The sequence below is a fragment of the Abrus precatorius genome, unplaced genomic scaffold (assembly GCF_003935025.1).
Source record: "Abrus precatorius isolate BTA unplaced genomic scaffold, Abrus_2018 Scaffold6, whole genome shotgun sequence".
In the NCBI taxonomy this organism is placed as follows: Eukaryota; Viridiplantae; Streptophyta; class Magnoliopsida; order Fabales; family Fabaceae; genus Abrus; species Abrus precatorius.
In genome coordinates, this window is record NW_020874406.1 from 21173563 (window position 1) to 21196534 (window position 22972).

General features: G+C 32.5%; 3 protein-coding genes, 1 non-coding gene and 1 pseudogene across 8 annotated transcripts; 3 read left to right on the forward strand and 2 right to left on the reverse strand.

The window, feature by feature from the left end:
• The first annotated feature begins 4203 nt into the window (after positions 1-4203).
• LOC113870010 (magnesium transporter MRS2-5) lies at positions 4204-8690 on the forward strand. Of its 5 annotated transcripts, none has more exons than XM_027506597.1 (7): positions 4204-4422; positions 4994-5614; positions 5958-6028; positions 7011-7139; positions 7231-7569; positions 7859-7906; positions 8014-8690. In XM_027506597.1, exons 2-7 carry the CDS (start codon positions 5167-5169, stop codon positions 8242-8244), a joined length of 1266 nt encoding a protein of 421 aa, XP_027362398.1. In that variant the 5' UTR covers positions 4204-4422; positions 4994-5166; the 3' UTR covers positions 8245-8690. The 5 variants fall into 5 exon arrangements, 4 of the variants coding, with proteins under 4 accessions (XP_027362398.1, XP_027362397.1, XP_027362399.1 ...); XR_003505517.1 differs by having other exon boundaries at positions 4255-4422; positions 4970-5614; positions 7806-7906; positions 8014-8113; XM_027506596.1 differs by having other exon boundaries at positions 4255-4422; positions 4970-5614; positions 8014-8390.
• LOC113870009 lies at positions 8347-14599 on the reverse strand (annotated as a pseudogene).
• A 340-nt stretch (positions 14600-14939) lies between these two features.
• Positions 14940-17717, forward strand: LOC113870011 (tropinone reductase-like 3). The gene is made up of 6 exons (XM_027506601.1): positions 14940-15197; positions 15688-15804; positions 16486-16620; positions 16757-16882; positions 17339-17440; positions 17538-17717. The coding sequence occupies exons 1-6, from the start codon at positions 15069-15071 to the stop codon at positions 17685-17687; spliced, it is 759 nt and encodes a 252-aa protein (XP_027362402.1). The 5' UTR covers positions 14940-15068; the 3' UTR covers positions 17688-17717.
• A 1454-nt stretch (positions 17718-19171) lies between these two features.
• Positions 19172-22086, reverse strand: LOC113868688 (pentatricopeptide repeat-containing protein At1g69290). The gene has a single exon (XM_027504504.1). It carries the CDS (start codon positions 21864-21866, stop codon positions 19896-19898), a length of 1971 nt encoding a protein of 656 aa, XP_027360305.1. The 5' UTR covers positions 21867-22086; the 3' UTR covers positions 19172-19895.
• A 100-nt stretch (positions 22087-22186) lies between these two features.
• On the forward strand, positions 22187-22260 carry TRNAN-GUU. Its single transcript has one exon. It is a non-coding gene; the product is annotated as a tRNA-Asn (tRNA).
• The last annotated feature ends 712 nt before the right edge of the window (positions 22261-22972 follow it).

Genomic DNA, 22972 nt, shown 5'->3' on the forward strand with positions numbered 1-22972 from the left:
AATTCTTTCCTATAAGTACCATTCGCTTCTCCATGTCTTAGCACAGTTAAAGATAACCAAATCAAAGGTGAAGATGGCAAGTTATTGCAAAGGTAATTGCATATATGTTTTCATTTATTAGTTGTACTAATTTCACCATTAAGTATCCCAATTTGAAAAGAAAGAAAGAAAGAAAATAAAGGTTATTAACTAGTGTCTTTAAGTGTATTAATAATTATCAATGATGGCAAATGAAATTGAATGTAGGTAAGAGCTCGTGGCAAGAATTGGTTGGCATCAGTGGACAAGCAGCAACACAAATTATCATGAGGGAAAATCCAAGCGTGAAGGCTTTTACTGTGCCAGAAGGATCACTGGTGTCCACTGATTTTCGGTGTGATAGGGTTCGAGTCTTCGTTAATTATCAGGGCATTGTGACTCGTGTGCCCAAAATTGGTTAATCAAATTAAGAGTCATTTAAGTTTGGCTTAATTTATCTAAAGTTTGGTTTGTGAGTTAAAAAAGTTTGGGTTTTCAAAAGTTCTCTAATGTGGTAGCTAATCAAAATAAGAGGTTTAATAAGTAGCTCCACTTAGTACCTCTGTGATGTTAAGGATGCATGTCTTTAATTTATGTATTGTTCGATTGATAATGAACTTACAGTCACACAATGCTTAAGATTCTTATCATAATTCTTTGTTGTTTACTTGTTTTGCGTATCATTAAAAATGAGAATTAATTAAAGTTTGTATTCGACCAATATAAAATATTCAAAATGCAGTCTCAATCAATAAATATTTATACAAAGTATAAAAGAGAACAATCCTTCCGTGTGTTTAATCAATTTTATTGCAACTACGTTTTATTTTAGGGCTCGTTTACTGCATGAAATCAGAATTAATATTTAAAATGATAATTTTAATTCCAATTCCAATTCTATTAGAATTGGAATTGGTTCAAAATTATAATTTTATGTTTAACATACTTAAAGAATTAGAATGTATAATTAGAATTTTAAGTTGAAATCAAATTCTATAATGTGAATTTAAGATCTAAATTTTTAAAAAATAATTCAATTTTGTATTAAACTTTTATTTAATAACTTTTTCAAAAATAATGTGTTACTTAAAAATATAAAATAATTATTAAATAAATTGTTAAAAATGATAACTTAATATATTTTTTTAAAAAATTATGATACAGTAAATTTATTTTTTATATTTAATTTATCATTAAAATTTAATATTATGTTATGAACTATCTTTCTCATAAATTAGATAAAAGCATATAAATGTTTATAAATATAATTTAATTTTTAAAATTAAAAATATAAAATAAATATAATTAGATGGAAGCATACAAATATTCATTTTGAAATCATGAGTTAAAATAAGTAAAAATATTGCAACAAATTCTTTTAAACTTACATGACACGTATGATAAGTATCATGTAGTCCTCCTTTTTCATATAAAATATTGCAAGCTCAAAAAAAGTTTGTTTAGTAATACGTAATTGATTATAGCAATTTTCATTAGTTTGTCTAATTACCTCAAAAGTATATTCTTGATTGTGTCTTTATCATATTGCATCTACCACTAGTTTTTTTTTTTTTTTTTGTTTCTTTTGTACTCTTAATAGTTATTGAATTAATTTCTAATATTTTCTTTGACATCTAACAATTCAAAAAAAGTACTAAACAATTTATTATACAATTAATATAAATAATATAGTTTGCGGCAAATGTAAAAAGTGCATAATAATAATACAATATAATTTGTAGTAAATGAAGAATAACAATACAACATAATAACATAAATATATTAAACATGTAACAAATATAAAAAAGGAGAAAGAAAAATGGAGAAAAAAAGAAAATGACATAAACGAAAAATAAGAAAAACAAGAGGAAGAATAATAGAGAAAAAAAAATACTTTTATTAATAATTAATATAAAACAAGAAAGAAGAGACTAGAGAAAAATAAGAGAACATAGAAAAAATAAGTGATGTTAATAATTAACATAAATGTGAAGTTAAAAAAAGAAAAGAATAATAATAATAAAAGAGACATAAGAAAAAGAAAGATGTATAAGAAAAAGAAAGAATAAAGGAAAAGCGATGAATAAAGTACTTAGAAGAAAAAAGTATTTAGGAAATAACAAGAGCTACGAAAATAAGGAAGAGACACGATACATGGGAGTGTATTTGTGAATTATGTATTAAAATTTTGAATTTTTAGAATACCGGTTAGAAATTAAAGTGAGCCAAATTTAGTTGTCATAAAATTTCACAAATTATAATCTCAATTTTAAATAGATATTCAAACATGTTAATTAAAATTTTAAAGCTCAATTTTAATTTTAATATTTAATTTTATATTCAATTCTGTGCACCAAATGGACACATGTAAATATTACATTTATGCTGCAAAAGTTTCATCATTAAAACATATAATTGCATGAACAAAAGATATGATCATTAACATCTTCCAACAAAGTGTCATCCTTAAACTTCCACCCATATTATGATAACTGATATATCCTTAAACTTCCACTCATCCTTAGAATGAGGAAGCAAGCTCTAAAAGGTAAAACTCAGAAGTGTGCATGGACTTGTTTAATATAAATCTAATCCAAATTCAATTATAAACTGATTATATAAATAGGATTTTAAATTTAAACTGATTATTTTTTCAATGAATTAATTAATTCCAGTTTCAAAACTTATTTCCAAACAAAACCAAATTTGATAGCAGCTTCCATTTAAGCATTTCCTGTTTCCAAAATTAGGAAATTCCACCATCATGTTACTCGATAAAAACAAAAAGTGGAACAAGCTTTCAACTGTAGCACGTTTGCCCGGTAGTTAAAAAAAAGCCAAAGAACAAGAAATGTAAACCTTAACTTAATTTAAGTATTTAAGATCTATCGTATTGGAAAAATAGAAACAAATGTAAATTGTGGGATTCGATGTAGATAAAATGGAAAAGTGTCTCAAGTAGTATCTAAGACAAAAACAGTATTACTCATTGAACTTAACAGGTAAAATTTTACTGAACTATGATAAAACTTGAGATGTTAAATAAAATTAAACGTTGCATGGTCAATATAATATAGATCGAAATGTTACATTGCGTGAATGGACACTATAAACTAGACAAGTTAGGAAGGATTTAGAATGGATGCACTCAAGAAAAAAGTTAGGATAACTTTTCTTAAGAAAAATGGTGAAATTTGTATAAAATGTAAAATTATTAACTCCACCATTAAATCATATAATTATTAAAATCATCTAATGACAAATTTTCAAAAATAGTTGTTACTCATCGGATAGAAGATTGTATGAAGTTGCTATCTGCTTTACAGAAAGAAACAATACTTGATGGCCATTTGTTGGCTAGCAGGGCTAGTGTTATCAAGGATTTTACTTGGGGCGACGCTGTGCCCACCTCCAGGTAAGGTTACTTCTTTCATCATTTAATATATCGATAAAATTTAAGTGTAATATTTAATATTATTTTTTAATTATATATCTTGATAATGTTTATTAAAGTTTAATTTTAGTGTGCTTTATTTTTATTTTTTCATTAGCTAATTTTTTCTTTTCATAGTATTGTTTAATTATTATATTATTTTTACCTATAATTTTCTATTTTTTATTATATTTTTCAAAAAATTTATTTTATTTTTTATTATTTAATATTATGTTATTAGAATATCTATCTTTTAGCATTATTATTTTATTATAGCTACAAAATATATATGAACATAGTTTATATTATTTAATTATTTTACAGTAACCTTATCTTTTAATCACCGTTGACTTAAAATTTATTTATTTTCTAAACCATAAATATTTTTAAGAGAAACAATTATGTTTAAACTAAATGAAATTATTGTGACTACATAAACTAAAACAACCTCTCACAACTTGATTCAGGTTAATGATAAAATTTATTATTAAAGGCTATACTGTAAAGAAATTATTGTATGCCAATATAATATAACAAATAATTATCATCTTATACTCTTATTTATTAATTTTAAAATAGTTAATTATAATCTATAGATAAAAATCACATAATTTAATAATCCACCGTAACATGGACGTTACAAAATACTACCAGTAGGAATAAAAAAAACAAAACCGAAAAACTTGATGAATAGAATCAGACCGATCAGTGATTCACCGTTACAAATGATTGGGTCTATTACTTTTTTTTTTAAACAATGAAAATTTAAAGCAGAACCATAAAAGTTGATAATCAATGTCACAAAGCTATTTCCTCTGAAAGCATTCGTTACAATTTATCGTTTCTGGTAATGTAATATTCATATACTTCTTTGTCTCTACTCTCCCTGAAGAGAAACTTTTTTTCCGTGCACTCTTACTTTAACCCATTTTCCACCTACCCAACATTTTCAACTGATTTTCGATCTTCAGGTAACTACTACACCCATAATTTTTTTTTTCTCTCTTTTCATTTTTGCTGATTTTTCATCTAATTTGATGGAAACCATTATGGGGCGGTGGTATATATGCGAAGGTGGAATCTTGTTTACTGGAAGATTAAGCAGTGGAAAGTTAGGATTTTGAGTTTGTTAAGATTTACTTCAAGGATGGAGAATTGATGTGATTCTGTTTGTTTATGAGTGTTGGGTTGAAGTATTTGACGTGAATTGTTACTTTGACACAACACTTGCAATGAGCGGTTACTCATGGAAGTGAATTAGGTTCGTGTGTCCACAGAAGCTTGGCACTCGCGTAAACACTTCTCGTGTTCACAAATTAAAAGGAAAATACATGAAATTCTGCTACTGGTATCTGGTTGAGTTTGATGGGAAAACCTTTTTTTGAATTTAAATATATATGTATTGAATACTGATAATTAACCTATTATAAGAAGTAAATATGGCCTCATTTTTTTACCCCTTCTCTTTCCAATTTCCAGTAATTTTCTTTTGGGTTGTTTAGCTAACTAGCACACTAGTTCTATCTTATCTTCCAATTTCAGATTTGAATTTGAGAATGCACAAAGTATGGATCATATCAGGTGGTAGACATGATTCCTGATTCCCGTTATCACCCATATATCATGGTTGTGGTGGAAATGAATGCTGCTGCTGCATAGTGCATACTGATGGAGACTACCTCAGCAGAAAAAATATTGTATCAGTATTGCAACTGATGAAAGTGTATGCAATTGCTATGGAAGAAACACATGCCCAGTATTATTCTTCTAGTCCATATGAATCTTCGTTATCTCATGATGGGGGTGGGAGGTCTTATAATTGGCAAATGAATCGTGGGACTGGAATATCAGGCCTGAAGAAGAGAGGTCATGGAAGTCGTTCTTGGATTAAAATTGGCCTGGATGGGAATTCTCAGACTCTGACACTTGACAAGGCTACTATAATGAGGCATTGTTCTTTGCCTTCTAGAGATCTCCGGCTATTGGATCCAATGTTCATTTATCCTTCTACAATATTAGGACGGGAGAAGGCTATTGTAGTCAACCTTGAGCAAATCCGGTGTATAATCACTGCTGATGAAGTAATCCTGATGAATTCATTGGATGGCAGCGTTGGTCAGTACAGGTCAGAGTTATGCAATCGGCTTCAGAATGAAAAATCTGGTAAGGATGGCAGCTTGTATTACTGTAACATACATTTAGGTGCAAGAAAGAGTAGCAGAAAAAGGTCTTAACATAAGTGATGGTCTTTTCTGTTGTAGCACTGTTAGGGAGCAGATGAAGCATATTGCAAGATATACATTGAGTGTTGTGAGCTGTGAATATGTGATGTCTTTTCTTGGTAACAAGTTGAAAGCTTAAATTGTATACTTCCAACTATTGTGATTTCTTTTTGAAAGATATGTTATAGTTGCCATACTTGCAAGCTATTGTGAGTCCTTTTAAGCTTTTAGATGGAGGCAATTACCGCATAGAATTGCTTACTGTGCCTGCCATTTTTGAACAGATGATCTGCCTTTTGAATTCAGGGCACTGGAGTTGGCTCTGGAATTGACATGCACTTCTTTGGATGCTCAGGTATGAATTGACCTGAAACTCTTATTTGTTGGAGAATCCTCCACATTTGTGGCTGTAAATTAGTGATAGTATTGAAAATGGTAGCAGTGAGTTTATATGCTTGCTAGTATTTTCGTTAAATTACTGCAGGATTTATCATGTTTCTAAAAATATTTACTAGCTCAATTTCAGCAACCATCCTATGTGTTAAATGCCTGCAAATTCAGATAATCCACAGAACATAATGGTGATAAGTAACACTGTTGACTGCTCACTAGATTTTCCACCATTCACTGCAATCAAAATTTAGGCTGGTAAAAGATTGTGCATGGAGATCTGAATTGATTGTAAAAGATGAGTCACTGTGAAATATTATGGAGGATGACATTAAGGTGATAAAAGTTGATGTCTCCAATCTATAATTCCTTCCTCTTTTGATAAGGATAAAGACTGCTTCATTATATCTACCAAATTTGGGATTTAGATTAGATATTTTTTGTTTGGGCTGAATTTCTTTAATTGCATCCCCCATAGATGTCTACAAAATCATCTTCGTCAAATCTTTTTGTTGATATCTTCATGAAATCTTTTCATTAGTATCTTCACCAAGTCTTTTTAAATTTCTGTTTTTTGTCTGAATTCATCCTATTCCTCAATCCTGCAATAAATTAAGGAAAATTGGGTAAAAACCAACAAAAGTTATGCAATAAACATATGACATTTCCCACAATACTCCCCAATAAGTACTTATCACTGCCCTCATATCCTAATCTTATATTTGGACCTAGATTATTGTAGCATAAAGTTCAATGGCTCCAGACTAGGTATAGCTTGGATTTTCTAAATTGTTATTTCAGTGTTTGAATGAAGGTAATTGTGTTTACATGTTTCAGAATGCCACATTATATGGCTTCCTAGAAGTAAAAGACACTGAATAAGACACCAGCCATATGTAAGTTGTCACCTTGAGTCCCTAATATTAAGAAGGGTGATGATTTGATAGGTAAAAGAACTGGAAATGGAAATATATCCTGTGCTAGATGAACTGGCCTCATCTATCAGTACTCTCAATCTAGAACGTGTTCGAAGATTTAAAGGTCATTTGCTTGCTTTGACTCAACGAGTTCAAAAGGTTGATCAATGTAGAATTATCATCCTTGATTATTATTTTCATTTTATAGCTTTTTTTTACCTGCAACTAATAACTTATTTTTAATTCCCAGGTTCGTGATGAATTAGAACATCTCATGGATGATGATGGTGACATGGCTGAGATGTGCCTAACTGAAAAAAAGAGAAGATCAGCAGACGGTTACACTTTTAATGATTGTTTTCAAACTCGTACATCAAATAGAGTCATTTCAAAATCTGCTCCTGCTTCACCAGAGCGATCAATTAGTGGAGTCCAGATGTTACAAAGGGCTTTGAGCAGCATTGGAAATTCCAGTAAACATGGTAGTTTAATGGGTTCATCTGATGATGGGGAAAGGATTGAGCCACTGGAAATGTTGCTTGAAGCATACTTTGTCGTCATTGATAATACTCTCAACACATTATTGTCGGTATGAGAAGTTTGACTTATTAAGAACTGTATAGTATTAGAATCTACCCATATTGCTTGTAACATAAGAGTATCTATATCATAATATTTGCTTATATAACTAAGGTACTTTATATAATATTAGATTAGGCAAGCATGCCTTCAGCCATCTATTTTTGCCTTCTGACTTTTGCTAATGAGTTGTAGCCAGAATGAATTTTTTCCCTAAATTAACAGCATATGATTTTATTATTTTAGGCATGGTGCTTTGTGCAGACACTAAGTATTTTTTTCTTCTGCTGGTAATGCAGCTCAAAGAATACATTGACGACACAGAAGATTTTATCAACATAAAATTGGTAAGCAAAGATTAGCCATTTGCAACATTCTGGTTTCTATTACTTTATTTCTTTGATACTCTAAACTGTAAACCAGGGCGCATTACTTTTCACTCTATCTATTTCAGGGAAATATTCAAAACCACCTAATACAGTTTGAGTTGCTTCTTACAGCAGCTACATTGGTGGCTGCAGTATTTGCTGCTGTAGCAGGAGTATTTGGAATGAATTTTGAAACTACAGTTTTTGACTATCCATCCGGATTCAATTGGGTTTTGGTAATTACTGGAATTGCTTGTGTATCATTGTATTTCGCCCTCCTATTCTATTTTAGGTACAAGAAAGTGCTTGCAGCATAAACTTCCAACAGCAGTAAATTGAGTGTGCATTCTACGAAAGCCAAATTGGTCAAGGTGACAGCTTATTGTCAGATATACCCATAATCCACTGCTTGACATGGCTAGATCTACATTGAGGCTTTGACCATTTTGTCTATCAAGATGCCAATGTTAAACTTGGGCAACTATCCTTGGTGCAGGCCAAGATGTCTCTATAATCCCGTGATATTTTGAAGGAGTCATAAACCTTCCCATCTCGGCTCTTCTTGTACTCAAACAACAAATTTGAATGATCAAATGCAGTTAGTTTTACAAACCCATAATCATAATCTTTAAAGATACTCCATTTGGTTTTGAGGGAAGTAAATGTTGAAAGGCTTGCTCCACCACCACCAGCAACAATATGTATGGTTCCATTTGGGTTCCCTTGTAGTGGTATTTCTCTTCATTTGTACAGATATTCTGTTGTAAAATGTAAAAAAAAAAAAAAAGGTATTTGTTAGTAGAGAGAGTATGCATTTTTCATTCCCATTTGAAGTTTTAAATGATGCTATTTGTGGCAAATTAATCGGTAATTGAAGAAAGGTTGTGGTAATGTGCAGGAAAGCCAAACTATCCATTAGGTTTGCTTCATTTCTTTCAATAGTATAGTCGGGACCTTGACATTTTGAATACTTATGCTTAGTTCTAGATTATGTGTTATTAATGTGCATGTTAGCCCTATATTCACTAAAATTTGGATGGATGAAGTGGACAAGGTCGAAGAAACCTGGTATATGGGGCATATCCTCGCATAGTTGTGCACGTGGCCATAGATGGCTATGTCCACCTTGTATTTCTGCCAGAGCTTTTGAAGGCTCTCTCTCCCCATTGGTTCAGCAAATGATCCCTCTTCTGCATAACAGATACAGGAAGAGTAACCGAGTACTCGGTGTGCAAGGAAAATTAGCCATGGCTGTTTTTGTCTGTCAACTGATGCCAAACAATGCTCAATGAACTTGTATTGTTCTGTTCCTTCTCTCCAATCATGTTCGGTGTCAGCAATGCAGAAGCGGAACATGCCATAGTCAATTAAATACCTGGTAAAAGAGTACAGAAATGAAACGTTTCAAATACCTGATGAAGTCTGCTGAATATTCCCTACCTAGAGCTTTGATATTAAAATCATTGGTGGACTATATAATTGAGATACATTCATAAATTATTTTGAACTACATTTTTAATGGAATGTGCGTTTTGCATTAAAAAAAATGTGAGAGTTAATTTTCTGACTGGGAAACAAACAAGTCCTAATTATAATTCAGATAGAATTGCAAACCACTATATTGCCATACCAGAACTTAGCCCTGTTTGAAGCAGGCACGTAGAACATATTCTGTGCCAACACACCACATTCTCCTCCAGAATCCATGTTCTCATAAAAAGATCCTGTCCCAGGCCAGTCTCGCTCATGGTTCCCACTATAAGGACAACAGCAGCTTAAGGATGTCATTACATAACAACAACAATAATAATGACGACGATGATAATTTTTTTTTATTAAAAATAATTAGTATAACAAAATTTAATGTGTTACTAATAGTGAATACTTCAATTTTTAATAAGCACTTACTATCTCTTTATTTTTAAACATGTGCCCTTAGGTACACATTAGAAAAATCGTAACAACAATAATAATAATAATAGTAAAATAAATAAATAAATAAGTAAAGCACTTCCTTGACTAATTTTTGGGGTAAGCCATATAAAAACCTTGCAATCATGTAAGGCACAGCTGATGCAATTGGCTCCACCTGTGCTGTAAATTGATCCCACTGAGAAAGGTATCCATTTGCATAACATATATCTCCAATATGGAAAACCATGTCAATGTTTTCTAAGTCCTGGATAAGCTGCCGGGTAGTGTTAGTTGAGCCATGCTGGAAATTGTTGTATTCATTGGAACCATCAACTTCCTCCTACATGGTTAAAATATATCAAATAATCAGAATTGTATAATAAAAGGTTGCGGTTCACATATATCATAATTTTCAATATCAAACTATCAGCATGTATATTAGGATCAAACTCCATGACCAACATTACTGAGAAACTTGGAAGATGCCATCCATCGAATATATAGGCATGCATACTTTTTCGTAACAGTTCAAACCTTTCCCATATCACCAAATATGACTACACGTTGTATAGACTTCTGTCCAGGAAAAGGAGGTGCTCTAAACTGATAGTTTCCACTCCAGATATATGTATCATTGTTTAATTTGTGTCCTATCTTGTACTCATATCTGCACAATCCACAGAAAGCACAATTAAACAAGTATCATGACATAATTATAACAAACTTAAAATTTCATATACAAAATATGATGCGACACACAAGGTTGTATCTAGTTAGGAACTTGATAAAAGAAAAATAGTAGCTATTTTTCTAACAGATGTTAAGGTCTAGATCTAAATGAAATATATAGCATATAATTAGAACACAACAAAACAACAATAAGCCTTATTCCACTAGGTGGAGTATGCCCATAATAGATAAGTAACAATGTCAGAGTGAAGTTCTCACAAAATTGATGAAAAGGTCATCTGTGATAAACCTAAGATTCATGTATATTTGTTGGCATATACCTTGAAAGGGAAATATAAAATTAAAAAGTGAAAATAATTTACATTCTGTTGGGCCACAGTTCTTTCAGATAACTGGTGTGTATGTATCCAGGGTCTCGCCATCCCACTGTTCTTGCTGGTGCACCTGTTCATAAATAGATAGTTGGTGTGCAATGAGCAACATTTTTGGAACCTTTTTCAACCAAACTAAACTATTGAGAAAACTGATGATACTAATGGTAGATTGAGCACTTAGTTGAAGGATATGAAGCATAATCACTTTATGTACACATCAATTTTCATTTTGTAACCCTTTCGGTGTTCTTGTCGTGACCATATTTGTGTCAGTGTCCAGTATCCATGTTTCATAGGTTGAAAGGTATCAGATGAAGTTTTACTAGAAAGCAGTGAGTTTGACATATAGTGATGGGCTCCTTTTGATCAACTGGAACTCTGAGACAAACAGTATTGTATAACAAATACAAATTTTAAATGTGAAAGAAAAATATCATGTATAGGAATATGCCTCCTGTCCTTTTGTTCTACTTTATAGTGTGTATGAGATTTGCCAAGAGGAAAAATCTATTCCCATGCCAGCAACCAGCTTAAGAATTTGGGTTGAATTAAATATTGACAAGAACAATTTAGAAACAAGAAAATATTATGTTAGATTGGTACACCAAAATGTTCCCCTAAATTTATTTATTTTTTCATACAAATTTATATAAATTATTCTTCTATACTTTTCTGCCTTTTTTCGAAAAATAGTTATTACCATGAATATTCATATATCTAAAACTTAATTATCTCTTCAATATGTTGTGATAAAATTGTCAATTCCAAATCCTAGGGTCAAGTAGAAGTTACAGTTAAAAGATATATCTCAACTGTATAAATTCAAAGGCATGACCTCCCTTACCACACAAGCTTTCACGAGTGAAAGTCAGTGTTCCAGCAGGTGAATTTATATGATCCTATCCTTTTGGACCCCATTGAACAAAAGGTTCAGCATCACTAGTCGCATATCCACTTGTCCATGTGACAGTCATCTTGATAAAAGGAAAGAAGCATTTGAAGAGAAACAGTAAATGGAACATATAGAAGTATTGTTTTAAATATAAATTAAAAGAGATAATGAAAGCATGCTGAATGGATTCCTTCTTCATGTACCATTTTCTCATGTTGATAACTTCCTATCTTTTCTATGTGTATAAGTTTTATGCAGTAGAACGAAGAAGAGATAGAGTTTACCTCATTCCACATCTTTCCCAGTGCTAGGCGAGGGTATACTGGTGCATTTGGATTTGCAAAAGCTATTTTATTTGACACTGCCACTAGCTTTGGCTATTATCATGAAGTAAATAGAAAACAAATAAGAGATTGCATTTTACTATATCATGGTAGATGTGAAAATTAAAGTTTCAGAGGGGCATAAAAACATTGCTGAATTTATAGAATTTGACAATCTGATCCAAATTACTGATTAAAGGTATTATATAAATATACCAAATAGAAAAAGACATGTATGTCAACCATAATACCATCATTGAAAGGTGGTAGAGCTGGTGAATCAGCGAGTTTGTGTAAATGTCTATGAGCAAGACTATGGATTGTCGGAAAGAGATGACATGGAATAGCATTAGTTGCCATTGTTTGGATTGCTTAACATAAGTTGGAATGGAATTTCCACCCAATTATATATTTTCATCTCCCCCATTTGAGGAGTATAACCATCTCATTACATTTTATTCCATTCCAATCATTAGATATATAAGCATAGCCTAAAATCTAGTTGGGTCAATGGACTGGGACCAACACTAAGAAACATCAGCTTATATTGTAATTCACCAAATACCAATGAAACGTGAATTGTCAGGTTATAAAAGCAATTGAATTCACGACATCAAATGAGTAAAATAAAATTACAATAATAGCACTGTCCTTATTAAACTCAAAACAAGAAGCAATGCAAAACACATTTGGTGATGGTTGCAATTGTTAGAACTCCTTCTTCTTGGTAGGGGTTATATGAATTACTATAAGAGAATAATATAAGAGAACAGAAAAAGATACAAGAAGCTGATTCTCACCCAGTTAACAAGGTACCCAGAAAAAGGATTTGTTAACTTGTATACACAATTGAAAAAAAGGGCAAGTTTTTCTCATGGACGAATACACTTTGAAGTAATTAATGCATATATTCAATAATATATTTTGGTCTCTGATATAATCTTAGAACATAAACATCAATGTGATCACACAAGTTCAAACTAAAGACAGGCTTACGTTTGACAAGCCACCAGAAAACAATGCAAAAGAAAAATCTGATCTCTGATTAATCAGTTGAAGCTTCAGGAACCCTTTTCCAGTTACATTGTAGAGCGGATTTGAGTAACGTGCATATTGATACTGCACAATGAAGTAGACATAAATTATACCATTACTTTTTTATATTTCTTTCATGGCTTTCAGGGACTCTAAGGTAAGAAACTGAAAGAAATGATTGTGGTTAAGTCATTACAAGAATATAAAACAAGTTAGTGGTTACATCCTCTCATGTACCTTAATAGGTGCAGAGCACAATAGGGGTGGATAAACCCTGCGATTTTCTTCTGGACATGTGGAAGCACTGAAATATACAAAACGGGAACAGGTATTATTGCAGTAGACAAGAAATTAAGACAACTAAATAGAACTTTTAGAAGGACTCCAAAATATGGAGCCTGTTTTCTGGCCAAAGCATAGGAGCACATCACGAGCAAAAGGGACAAGCTGACCAATGTACACCACTAAGTTTTTAACTGCAGCAACTTAAATTTGAGCTTAGGCCTAATTCAACCTTAAAAGCTAGCTTGTGAAGTGAAGATTGTCATAAGCTCTACTTTGGCCATATATGTAGTGGAGGCGGGATCTCAATGGACAGATTTTGAATGTTACCTAAAGTTTGCAGGAGAGAACACTCCAATCCAATCATCATTTGATGGAATCGGAGTGCTGAACTCCAGGATTACCCATTCTGCAGTTTGCCCCTATAAAGAATCCACTAAAGCTTGGATCAGCAATAAGACAATATGCAAGATGGCAAGAAGAAAAATAATACAGAAGCAAAAAGAATTTGGTGACCACCAAGTTACAAATGACCCCACTGATGAACTTACATTACATAACACTGTTAAAACTTACTTGTAGTCCAAGAACTTCTGGAGATGCTTTGATGTAAGCAAGGTCAAGAAGGGACACTGTTGCCTTATGAATAGCAACTTTTGACAGAGGCTGATCTCCATGTGACCACACCCTTTGGAGCACTGAACAAGCCAGTAGAAATGCCAAACACATAAACTTGGATTCTCCCATTTCAGTTAGCTGTTTCAGCATGGGCTCTGATTAATTACACCACACCATATGCATGTAGTTATTAATCAAATTTAAAAAGTACTGAGGGTAGACTATATTCATTCTTGAAACTCTTCCAGTTCCACAAAACTTGGTTATACTACTTATCTTTTCCCCAACACCTCATTCAAAAATTTATAAAGTATAAAAACAAAAAGGAAAAAGAGTGGCAAATCATAGAGTATGCAAATTCATAAGAATTAGATGCGGTTAGAGTTCACCTGACAATATCTCAATTTGTTAGTTGAAAGCAAAAAAAAGGCTTTCAATATAATATTTTTATAGGATAATAGTTTGCAAGAGGAATCTTGGGAACCAAAATAAAAAGATGCCACTCTCTCACTCTAACTAACAACTTTAGAAGAGAGCTGAGAACATTCTCTCGTTAGATAAAAACTATTAATAATTATAAAAATATGAATAATAATTATAAAGGATAAAACTCACATAATTTCGTAATTTAAATAAATTTTAGTTAATAATAAAAAATTGTGTTAAAAAATATTGATAATGCTTATTAACAACGTTAACATCAATGAAAGTGCCCAAGTCGACCACTTATTTTAACCGTCTGATATATTAACTTTCTAACGAATGGTTGAGATTTATCACCTGAAACTTTTTGAAAATTGCTAACTCATCCCTTGTCTTAGATTTGTTTCTGATTTACCCCATCATCTAAACTAAACTCCTAAATAAATGCTTCCCTTTGCTAGATCTTGTGCTTTTTCTCACACCCTTTTGTGCTTAGCAATAAATTCTCTTTCTCCTTTGTCTGTTCTCACTCAGTGCCTGGCAAAGCCTATTTCTTTAGCTGTGTCGGATCGATTGCTTATAAAGAAGAAATGGAAAAGTGCAAGAGATTGGAAGGGAAAGTGGCTATTGTGACAGCTTCCACTCAGGGAATTGGATTTGGCATAGCTGAAAGGCTTGGCTTGGAGGGTGCATCTGTTGTCATTTCGTCTCGCAAACAGGTTCAATTTCCCATTTTTTTATTTTCTTTTTCTGATTGAGTTTAAGTCGAAGTCTTCATCTTTATGTTTTGGTTTTTAAAAATATCCTTTTTTGTATTTGGGTCACCAGAATTAAGGTTATTTTATCCCCTTTATTTGATTCACCGTTGATGAAAGTTTTTATTTTATTTTATTTTAATTATAATATGTTGAATTACTGCAGCAAAATGTTGATGTGGTGGTTTTTGTTTTGGCTTAAAAAAAACCTGGTTTTGTATTTGGGTCACAAGAATTAAGTTTTTTTTTTTTTCCTTCATTTGATTCATCTAATGAAGGAGAGAGTAGTTGTTAAATAGAAAGAATGGTTGGTACAAATGATTTTGTTTGCAAATTATCACCTACCACCACCAACAATACTGTCATCTGACACTTGTGTCCTATGCACATGCTTGTTCATTGCTAAAAGCTTTTTGTTTTTTAATTTTTAACCTTTTTCGTTGAATTACTGCAGCAAAATGTTGATGTGGCTGCGGAAAAACTCAGGGCCAAAGGAATTGAAGTGTTGGCGGTCGTTTGTCATGTTTCAAATGCTCAACAGAGGAAGAATTTGATAGACAAAACAGTTCAGGTGAGATTTTCTCTGATAACATTTGAAATTTATTCAAAGTACAGGTGTTTTTAAACAGTAGCAGTTTCATGTGATATACGTCTGGGATATATGTTTATGTGCTTCAAATTCTGCTACCAAGTTACATTTTATAACTTTTTACTTTTACTTTTGAAACTAATACAGATGAGAATATCACAATAATTAGACAAATTGTACAATTTTGTTGAGTCTACAATGAGTCTCGCTCATTTGTAAAACATCAATTCTTTGTTTTGATTTTAAATTTGTATTTATGATAGTGTTAGTTTTAAATTAATTTTGTACTTTATATGATAGTTATGTGTGTCTTATGATTTTTAAAATTTATGTGGTATACATGCTTTGCCTCAGCAATTATTCAATCCCAATTTCAATAGAAGGCTTTTATTGAGCTCATCTCTGCTTTCAATTATCTATTCTCTTCATTATCAATTGGCTAAAGAAACTGATTTAGTTACTGGAATCTAAGCACCCGTCAATCATATTTTGTTAGTGTCATTAGCACCCGTGATCATATGTCATCTTGATGTGGAGGGTAGACCAATACTTGGCCTTGGTCTTCTTCAGTGCATTAGTTTGTGTAATCGTTTATTAGAATATGTCTTTCCAACTGTTTGAGTGCAGTTTTAGTATGTGGTTTGACAATCTGGTTTGTTACAGAAGTATGGAAAGATAGATGTTGTTGTGTCCAATGCGGCTGCAAATCCTTCGACTGAAGCAATTTTGCAAACACAAGAGACAGTTCTTGACAAGCTATGGGAGATAAATGTCAAAGCTTCTATACTTCTTTTGAAGGTAATTATTTAAAGCTGTTAAATGGCCGAAAGAAAAAGAAAGAATCCAATGTGTTTCAGCATTTTCTCTTTCTCTCATCTCCACGTGATGTTCTGAAATTGCGTATGGTGTGTTATCCACTTTATGATTTATGCAGGATGCAGCTCCTCATTTGCAGAAAGACTCTTCTGTCATTATCATTTCGTCAATTACTGGTTATAATCCACAAGCTCCTTTGGCTATGTATGCAGTGACCAAAACAGCCCTTTTTGGACTCACCAAAGTTAGTACTTGACTTCCATTGTTTCTTCATATATATAGGAACATTTGGAAGAGCTTATCAAAATAGTTTGACTTTTATAAGTTGTTTTTAACTTATTTCAATAAGCTTCTTAGATTGTGTTTGGATGCATAACTTAATTAAGCGTTATTGCTATAAGTTTTTTTTACATGATGACTTATGTTAAAAAAACCTTATTGTGATAAGATGAAAACACCTTATTTTGATAGTTATATTAAGAAGCTTATTGAAATAAGTTAAAAAGAGCTTGAGTCATAAGTTATTTTCATAACCTGTCTATGAGCTTTTTCAAAATCAAAATAACCTCATTTTAGCCATAAGTTCTCATGTAATAAGAATTTATTGAGTAAGTGCTTAATTAAGTCGTTTATCCAAACACACCAATAAACTGGTTCTATCTTTTTTCAATCTACTAATTATTTATAATATGTTGTGTAGGCCCTAGCTGCTGAGATGGCTCCAAACACTCGTGTAAACTGTGTTGCTCCTGGTTTTGTACCAACTAATTTTGCTGCATTCCTTACCACTGATGATGCTCTAGTGAGTACCTATTTACCCCCCAAAAGGTTTTTCCTAGTTTCCTTCCTCGCTGCATCATTAGTCATTTTGAATGAATTTTCTTTGCCTATTACTGCAGAGACAGGAGATAGAAGGGAAAACCTTACTTGGAAGGCTTGGTACAACTGAAGACATGGCTGCTGCAGCAGCATTTTTGGCATCTGATGATGCTTCTTATATAACTGGAGAAACTATAGTGGTTTCTGGGGGAGTACCCTCAAGGCTTTAGCTTCCATTTTCACAAGTTCACGTGGCAAATGGTCTAAAACAACATTTGAGTTTTGTAATAAGAAATAAGAACGAATAATTTTGCCAAGTATGAGAAAGGAAAACAAACAAAATTATAGTGCTTGTGCTTTACATTTTAGCAACAAAACGCCAGATGTTTATTTACTTTTGGAAATAAAAATAGAGTGGAAATAAAAAAATAAAAAAAAAACTAAAAGGGTACAAAATAGAGAAAAAAAAATAGAGTGAAAAAGATTTTATGTTTGAATGGGTTAACGTAAAAAGAAAGAAAATAATAAAAAATTATCTGCCTGTTTGGATGAGTTAAAAAGAGTGAAAAGAAATAATTAAATTATATTTAAAATAATTATAAAAAATTATAATTAATTTTAAATATAAATATTATTATTATTCTTCTTTTAAGTAGTTCTTTATACGTTTATCTTATATATACACACACACACACACCATATCCCCATCCTCATCCAACCCTTTTCTTCCACGCAACAACTTTTGAATCATACAAGATCAAAAATAATTGTGTCTAGAGACTTATACAACAAAATTGTGGCAGTTTTAATGGGATAAATATGATTAAATTTAGTTCATTTTTAAAAAATAATCTTAAATAAATTTTAAACTCTTTTAAAAATAATATTATTATACAAAACATGCATTTATATAGATCAAGATCTTTCCCTGTTACGACGGAAATTAGATTGTCCAGTTTAAGCATACACGAAACTAGACGCAAAATTTAAGTGAGAATACACTTTTAAATGAAATAAAATTTGCTTAATGAGACTCCTAACAACAATCACATCACATGGTCAAAGTGTACAAGTTAATTCAACTAGATGTCTGGCTAGTGGCATGGTAGAAAGATATTCAATCTGAATTTTCTCATTTGGGCCGCGGGAAATGTATGTTATGGATTTGTTGAAGACATGTAGAGAATGGGAGTGCATAACGCAGTTTACATCCTTTTCAGATTAATTATTTCAAACTAACTTGCATCCCAGCCAATTATTAGCATGGAAATATATTATATCACCAAATACCAATGAAATGTAAGTTTTTAGTTAAATTCATAACATTATAAGGATAAAACACAACAATAATAAATTGTCTTTGGTTAGATACCATGTTAAGAATGAAGAAGTCTAAACTACACGTTGAAACATGTATTTATAATAGAAACATTAATACACAAATTAAATAACAAAATATGCAATTATCTGATTATCATAATTACAAAGATATTAATATTTCTATTTTCAGCATTACTATAATTTCATATTTCCAACACTAATTATAACATACTGTGGCTGAATCACAAATGTGTCCACGTCAATCTCATTCTACTCATTCAGCTTGAACTTGATACTTCAAGGTGAATCACCTCTTTAAATTTGCTAATATCACAAATTTTTTGGTTGTTATACTTATAATCTGATACAAAGTAATTATGTTGTTTGTGATTATGGTAAAACCGTTGCCCTCACTATATGTAATTGATATAGTATGCAATACATGAAGTCTCAACTACTATCAAACAATTTTGATCTATTAAAGAAAATATGAGGCTGAATCAAAGAATTAAACCTGAAGATATAGTCATGGGGAAGAACAATCTCCTGCCCCAAACCAGGTTCAATTCTAGTGCTTAATGCCTATTTCAGATAAAGACAAATAAATAAATAAAAAATATAAACGACTCATTAGAAGCTCATAACAAGGAAATAGAAAATTGAAAGCAAAGAACTTCATACTGATGCAGGATATTGACAATACTACATGTGATAGTATTTATTTTGAGCCTTCAGGTTACTGGATACTTCATCCTTCATAAATGGATAGCAAGAAAGCGACTGGTGATCATGTTTTTCTTCTTTTGAGGAATACCGAGACCATGTGTAAGCAGTTCATTGATTCAGCGTGTGTTTAAACTTCCTATCTTACATACAAGAAGACAACAATCAACAATTGAAAATTGGAAAATGGGAGACAGCAAAGAAATGCATTTAGCCCAAATAAAAAAGGAGATGATCTCGTTGAGCAGAACCTGCCAAGCCTAAACTGAGTGTTATTGTTCAAGAAAATAAAAAATTAAAGTGCTCTAAAGTTTATGATATCAAAGTTCGTTTCTTGAAAGAATACGCAAATGGTTCAATCCTTGGGATAATAAGAAGTAGCCAGTCTTTATTGTTCATGTATTTAACCCAGCCCAGTTCTTGAAAGCAATAAGTGCTTCCATTTTTCTAAAATTTCTTTTTCTTAACTTTGCAACTTTGAGCTTTTTATGGGTCTCCATGAATGCTTGCTTGTATCTCCACTTGTCAACAAAAATTTTCATCTCATTAGCTTTCTGTACAACTTGCATAACAGCATCAAAGAAACCTCCCTTGACCATGGCATACAGGAAAGCATCAACCAGATTGTGGTCAAACTTGATCCCTTTCTGCCCATCCGTTGATAGCTTTCGCTTAACCTCATTCCACAACATCAACACAACAAAATACTTCTCAGCCAAGACATATCCATTAATCATGGACAAGTATGTTTGATCATTTGGCTCAAATTGCAGGAATGTCATCCTTCTAAAAGTCCTTCTTGCATCTTCAAGTCTCCCAGCTTTACAGAAAGCATGGATGATAGAATTCCAATCATGCGTACCTACTTCAATCCGAGGATCCTCAACCCCCTCATCTAAGAAAGCTGCCATCAACTCAGGCCGATGATTCTCCATCAAACCTGTCATTATAGTCAAGTAACTCCCTTTCAAATCAGGAATCCTTGCTTCTCTCATGTCCCTGAACAGGGAAAATGCTGACTGAAAATCTTGGCTGCACATGGCTGCTTCTATCAAAGCATCATAGGTTTCCACATCCAACTGCAGACCAGAATTACTAATCTCCATCACCAATTGAGTAGCCTCAACAGTTCTATTTTCTTTGCAGTAAGCCTTCAAGATTGGTACATAGACCCCGAGACCAACAGAGGCTCCCAGAGCATTCATTTCATCAAGAATGCTGTGTGCTTTGTCTGATAGTCCCATACTAACACATGCATTAACAATACCATAACCTATAGACTTATCAACTACGATATTTGAAGGCTCTAACTTCTGAGCTTCAATAATCAAATTAGCTAACCCCTTGATATTTACTTTCTGAAAATACGCCTTAACAACTTCACAGAAAGTTTCTACACCAAAACTCCAATCTTTTCCACCTTCATCATTCAGACATTTAATAATAGTTGACTCCACAGAAGCCAAATTTCCTGACTTAACATACCCACTAATCAAATTAGAATAGAAACCCTTCTTGTTTGAACAACCAAACCCACCCATCAAAACCTCCAATTCTTTTATCTTCTCTTGTAACCCCTTGAGTGCATACAAATAACCAAGAAACCCAAAACTCAAATCATCAGGCCTAACACCAAGATTTGACATTATTCCAACAACCCTCTCAGCATCACTCACAGATTCAAGTTCAAAACAGCAACCTTCAAGTGCAGCATTACAAGCACCAACATCAGGTTTCATGAACTCCATCTTCTCCTCCAAAGCAACCCTACAATTCTCTTCAAAAACCCTCAGAAAAGCAGCAAGGTTACCATTCTTCCTACTAATCTCAACAAGCACATTACCCCAAACACTAAAAGGAACAAAAAACCTGTTCTTGAACATGCACCTAACAAGGGCAAAAGCAGGGGCAGCAGTGTTGGCACTCTTCATGGAATCTAGCATGGAATGAAGGGTTTCAAAGTCAATCACCAAAGGGTTCTTCTCCATGAGAAAAACCACAGAGGCAAAAGCCCTCTTGAGGTTGTGGATGTCACCAAGAGAGGACAAGTGAGTGATGAGGGAATTGGTGAGGGGTTTAGGTGGAAAGGTTTGGTGGGTGGTGAGGGTCTTGAAGGACTTCCAAGCCTCATCAGTGTCACTGGTTATGAGAGACTTGTGAAGGGTCGTTTGCAAGGTGGAGATTTGATCAGGAGTGAGGAAAAGAGACTGTCGTGGTGAAGTTGGAAGCTTTTGAGGTTCTTCAGAAATGGGTTGTCGTTTGTTTTTGCATTTTGTGAGGGCAAACACTGATGGTTGTAGAAAGGAATAAAGGCTTGGAATTTCAGGAGTTGAGGAGAATGCTCTGTACACAACTCTTTTGGCCATTCTTTATCATCAACCTTGTTCTTGTTCAAAGGGGTTTGTTCTCTCAGCTTCTGTTTCCATTGCTTTGTCTCATTAATTTTTAATGTTTCTCAGCTTACGACCCTTTCTCAGGGTTTTGGTCCCAAATCCCAATCCCCCCAAAATTAACACACTTTCCGCTTCAATTTTCCAATTCAGGCTTGAAATTTTCACAAACTCTCATTTTCAGGTTTGGTGGTTTTCAATTCGCTGAAGAAACTTCGCATAGTGTTTCCATTTGAAGTTGAATCTACGTTTTCGCTTTTAGAATTCATTTTTATAAATCGAAGACCCTTGCATAAGCTGGAATAGCTCAGTTGGTTAGAGCGTGTGGCTGTTAACCACAAGGTCGGAGGTTCAAGCCCTCCTTCTAGCGCTTTTTCAGATGTTGAATTTTATTCCCTTAGCCTCCTACATCTTTTCTTTGGAGGCAACTAGTGTCAATGCAACAACAAAAATGAGCTTGATGCTGTCTTTTTCTATATTTTGATATTTTATTCATCATATTGCTACTTTCTCATATTTCAAGTTCTATATGCACAATCTATAGCATATTTTTTAATACTACACATCCTTGACATGATCTAAAACTCTTTATAAATAACTATTAAAAGTTTAAGCTAAAAGAAAAAAAATTAAATTCATAATATTTTATTATTATAAAAAAATATATTGTTATAGTCAAAACAGTTGAATAAAAAATTTTAGGTTTAAACACGTGATCAGTTACTATAAATATAATATATTTATGATAAAGATTTATACATTTGTTTTTTTTTTATAGACAAAACAAATCTTATTAAAAAGAGTTCAAGGGGAACTCAAAACCCATATACACAAAAAATTACTTACTCAGAGAAATAAAAAGTAAAAATATACTTATGCAAAATTAAGACAGATGCAATTTCGTGGGTTCAAATACCAATCAGCTAACATAATAGCTTCTCCCTTACTAACAAGTGATAACCATTTCCAAGATCTCAGAATAATAGAATCTAGGACTTCCCTCTCATCCAAAACACCATTGGAAAATATAATTCTATTTTTATGCAACCACAAAGACCACACTGTACTTACCCAAATAATTA

Excerpts from the sequence above, each read along its gene's own strand:
- LOC113870010 (XM_027506597.1), top strand. The coding sequence starts at position 5,167 with ATGAAAGTGTATGCAATTGCTATGGAAGAAACACATGCCCAGTATTAT. Across the intron at positions 5,615-5,957 it reads GCTTCAGAATGAAAAATCTG|ATGATCTGCCTTTTGAATTC; the intron begins GTAAGGATGGCA and ends ATTTTTGAACAG. Across the intron at positions 6,029-7,010 it reads GCACTTCTTTGGATGCTCAG|GTAAAAGAACTGGAAATGGA; the intron begins GTATGAATTGAC and ends ATGATTTGATAG.
- LOC113870011 (XM_027506601.1), top strand. The coding sequence starts at position 15,069 with ATGGAAAAGTGCAAGAGATTGGAAGGGAAAGTGGCTATTGTGACAGCT. Across the intron at positions 15,805-16,485 it reads TGATAGACAAAACAGTTCAG|AAGTATGGAAAGATAGATGT; the intron begins GTGAGATTTTCT and ends GGTTTGTTACAG. Across the intron at positions 16,883-17,338 it reads CCCTTTTTGGACTCACCAAA|GCCCTAGCTGCTGAGATGGC; the intron begins GTTAGTACTTGA and ends TATGTTGTGTAG.
- LOC113868688 (XM_027504504.1), bottom strand. The coding sequence starts at position 21,866 with ATGGCCAAAAGAGTTGTGTACAGAGCATTCTCCTCAACTCCTGAAATT.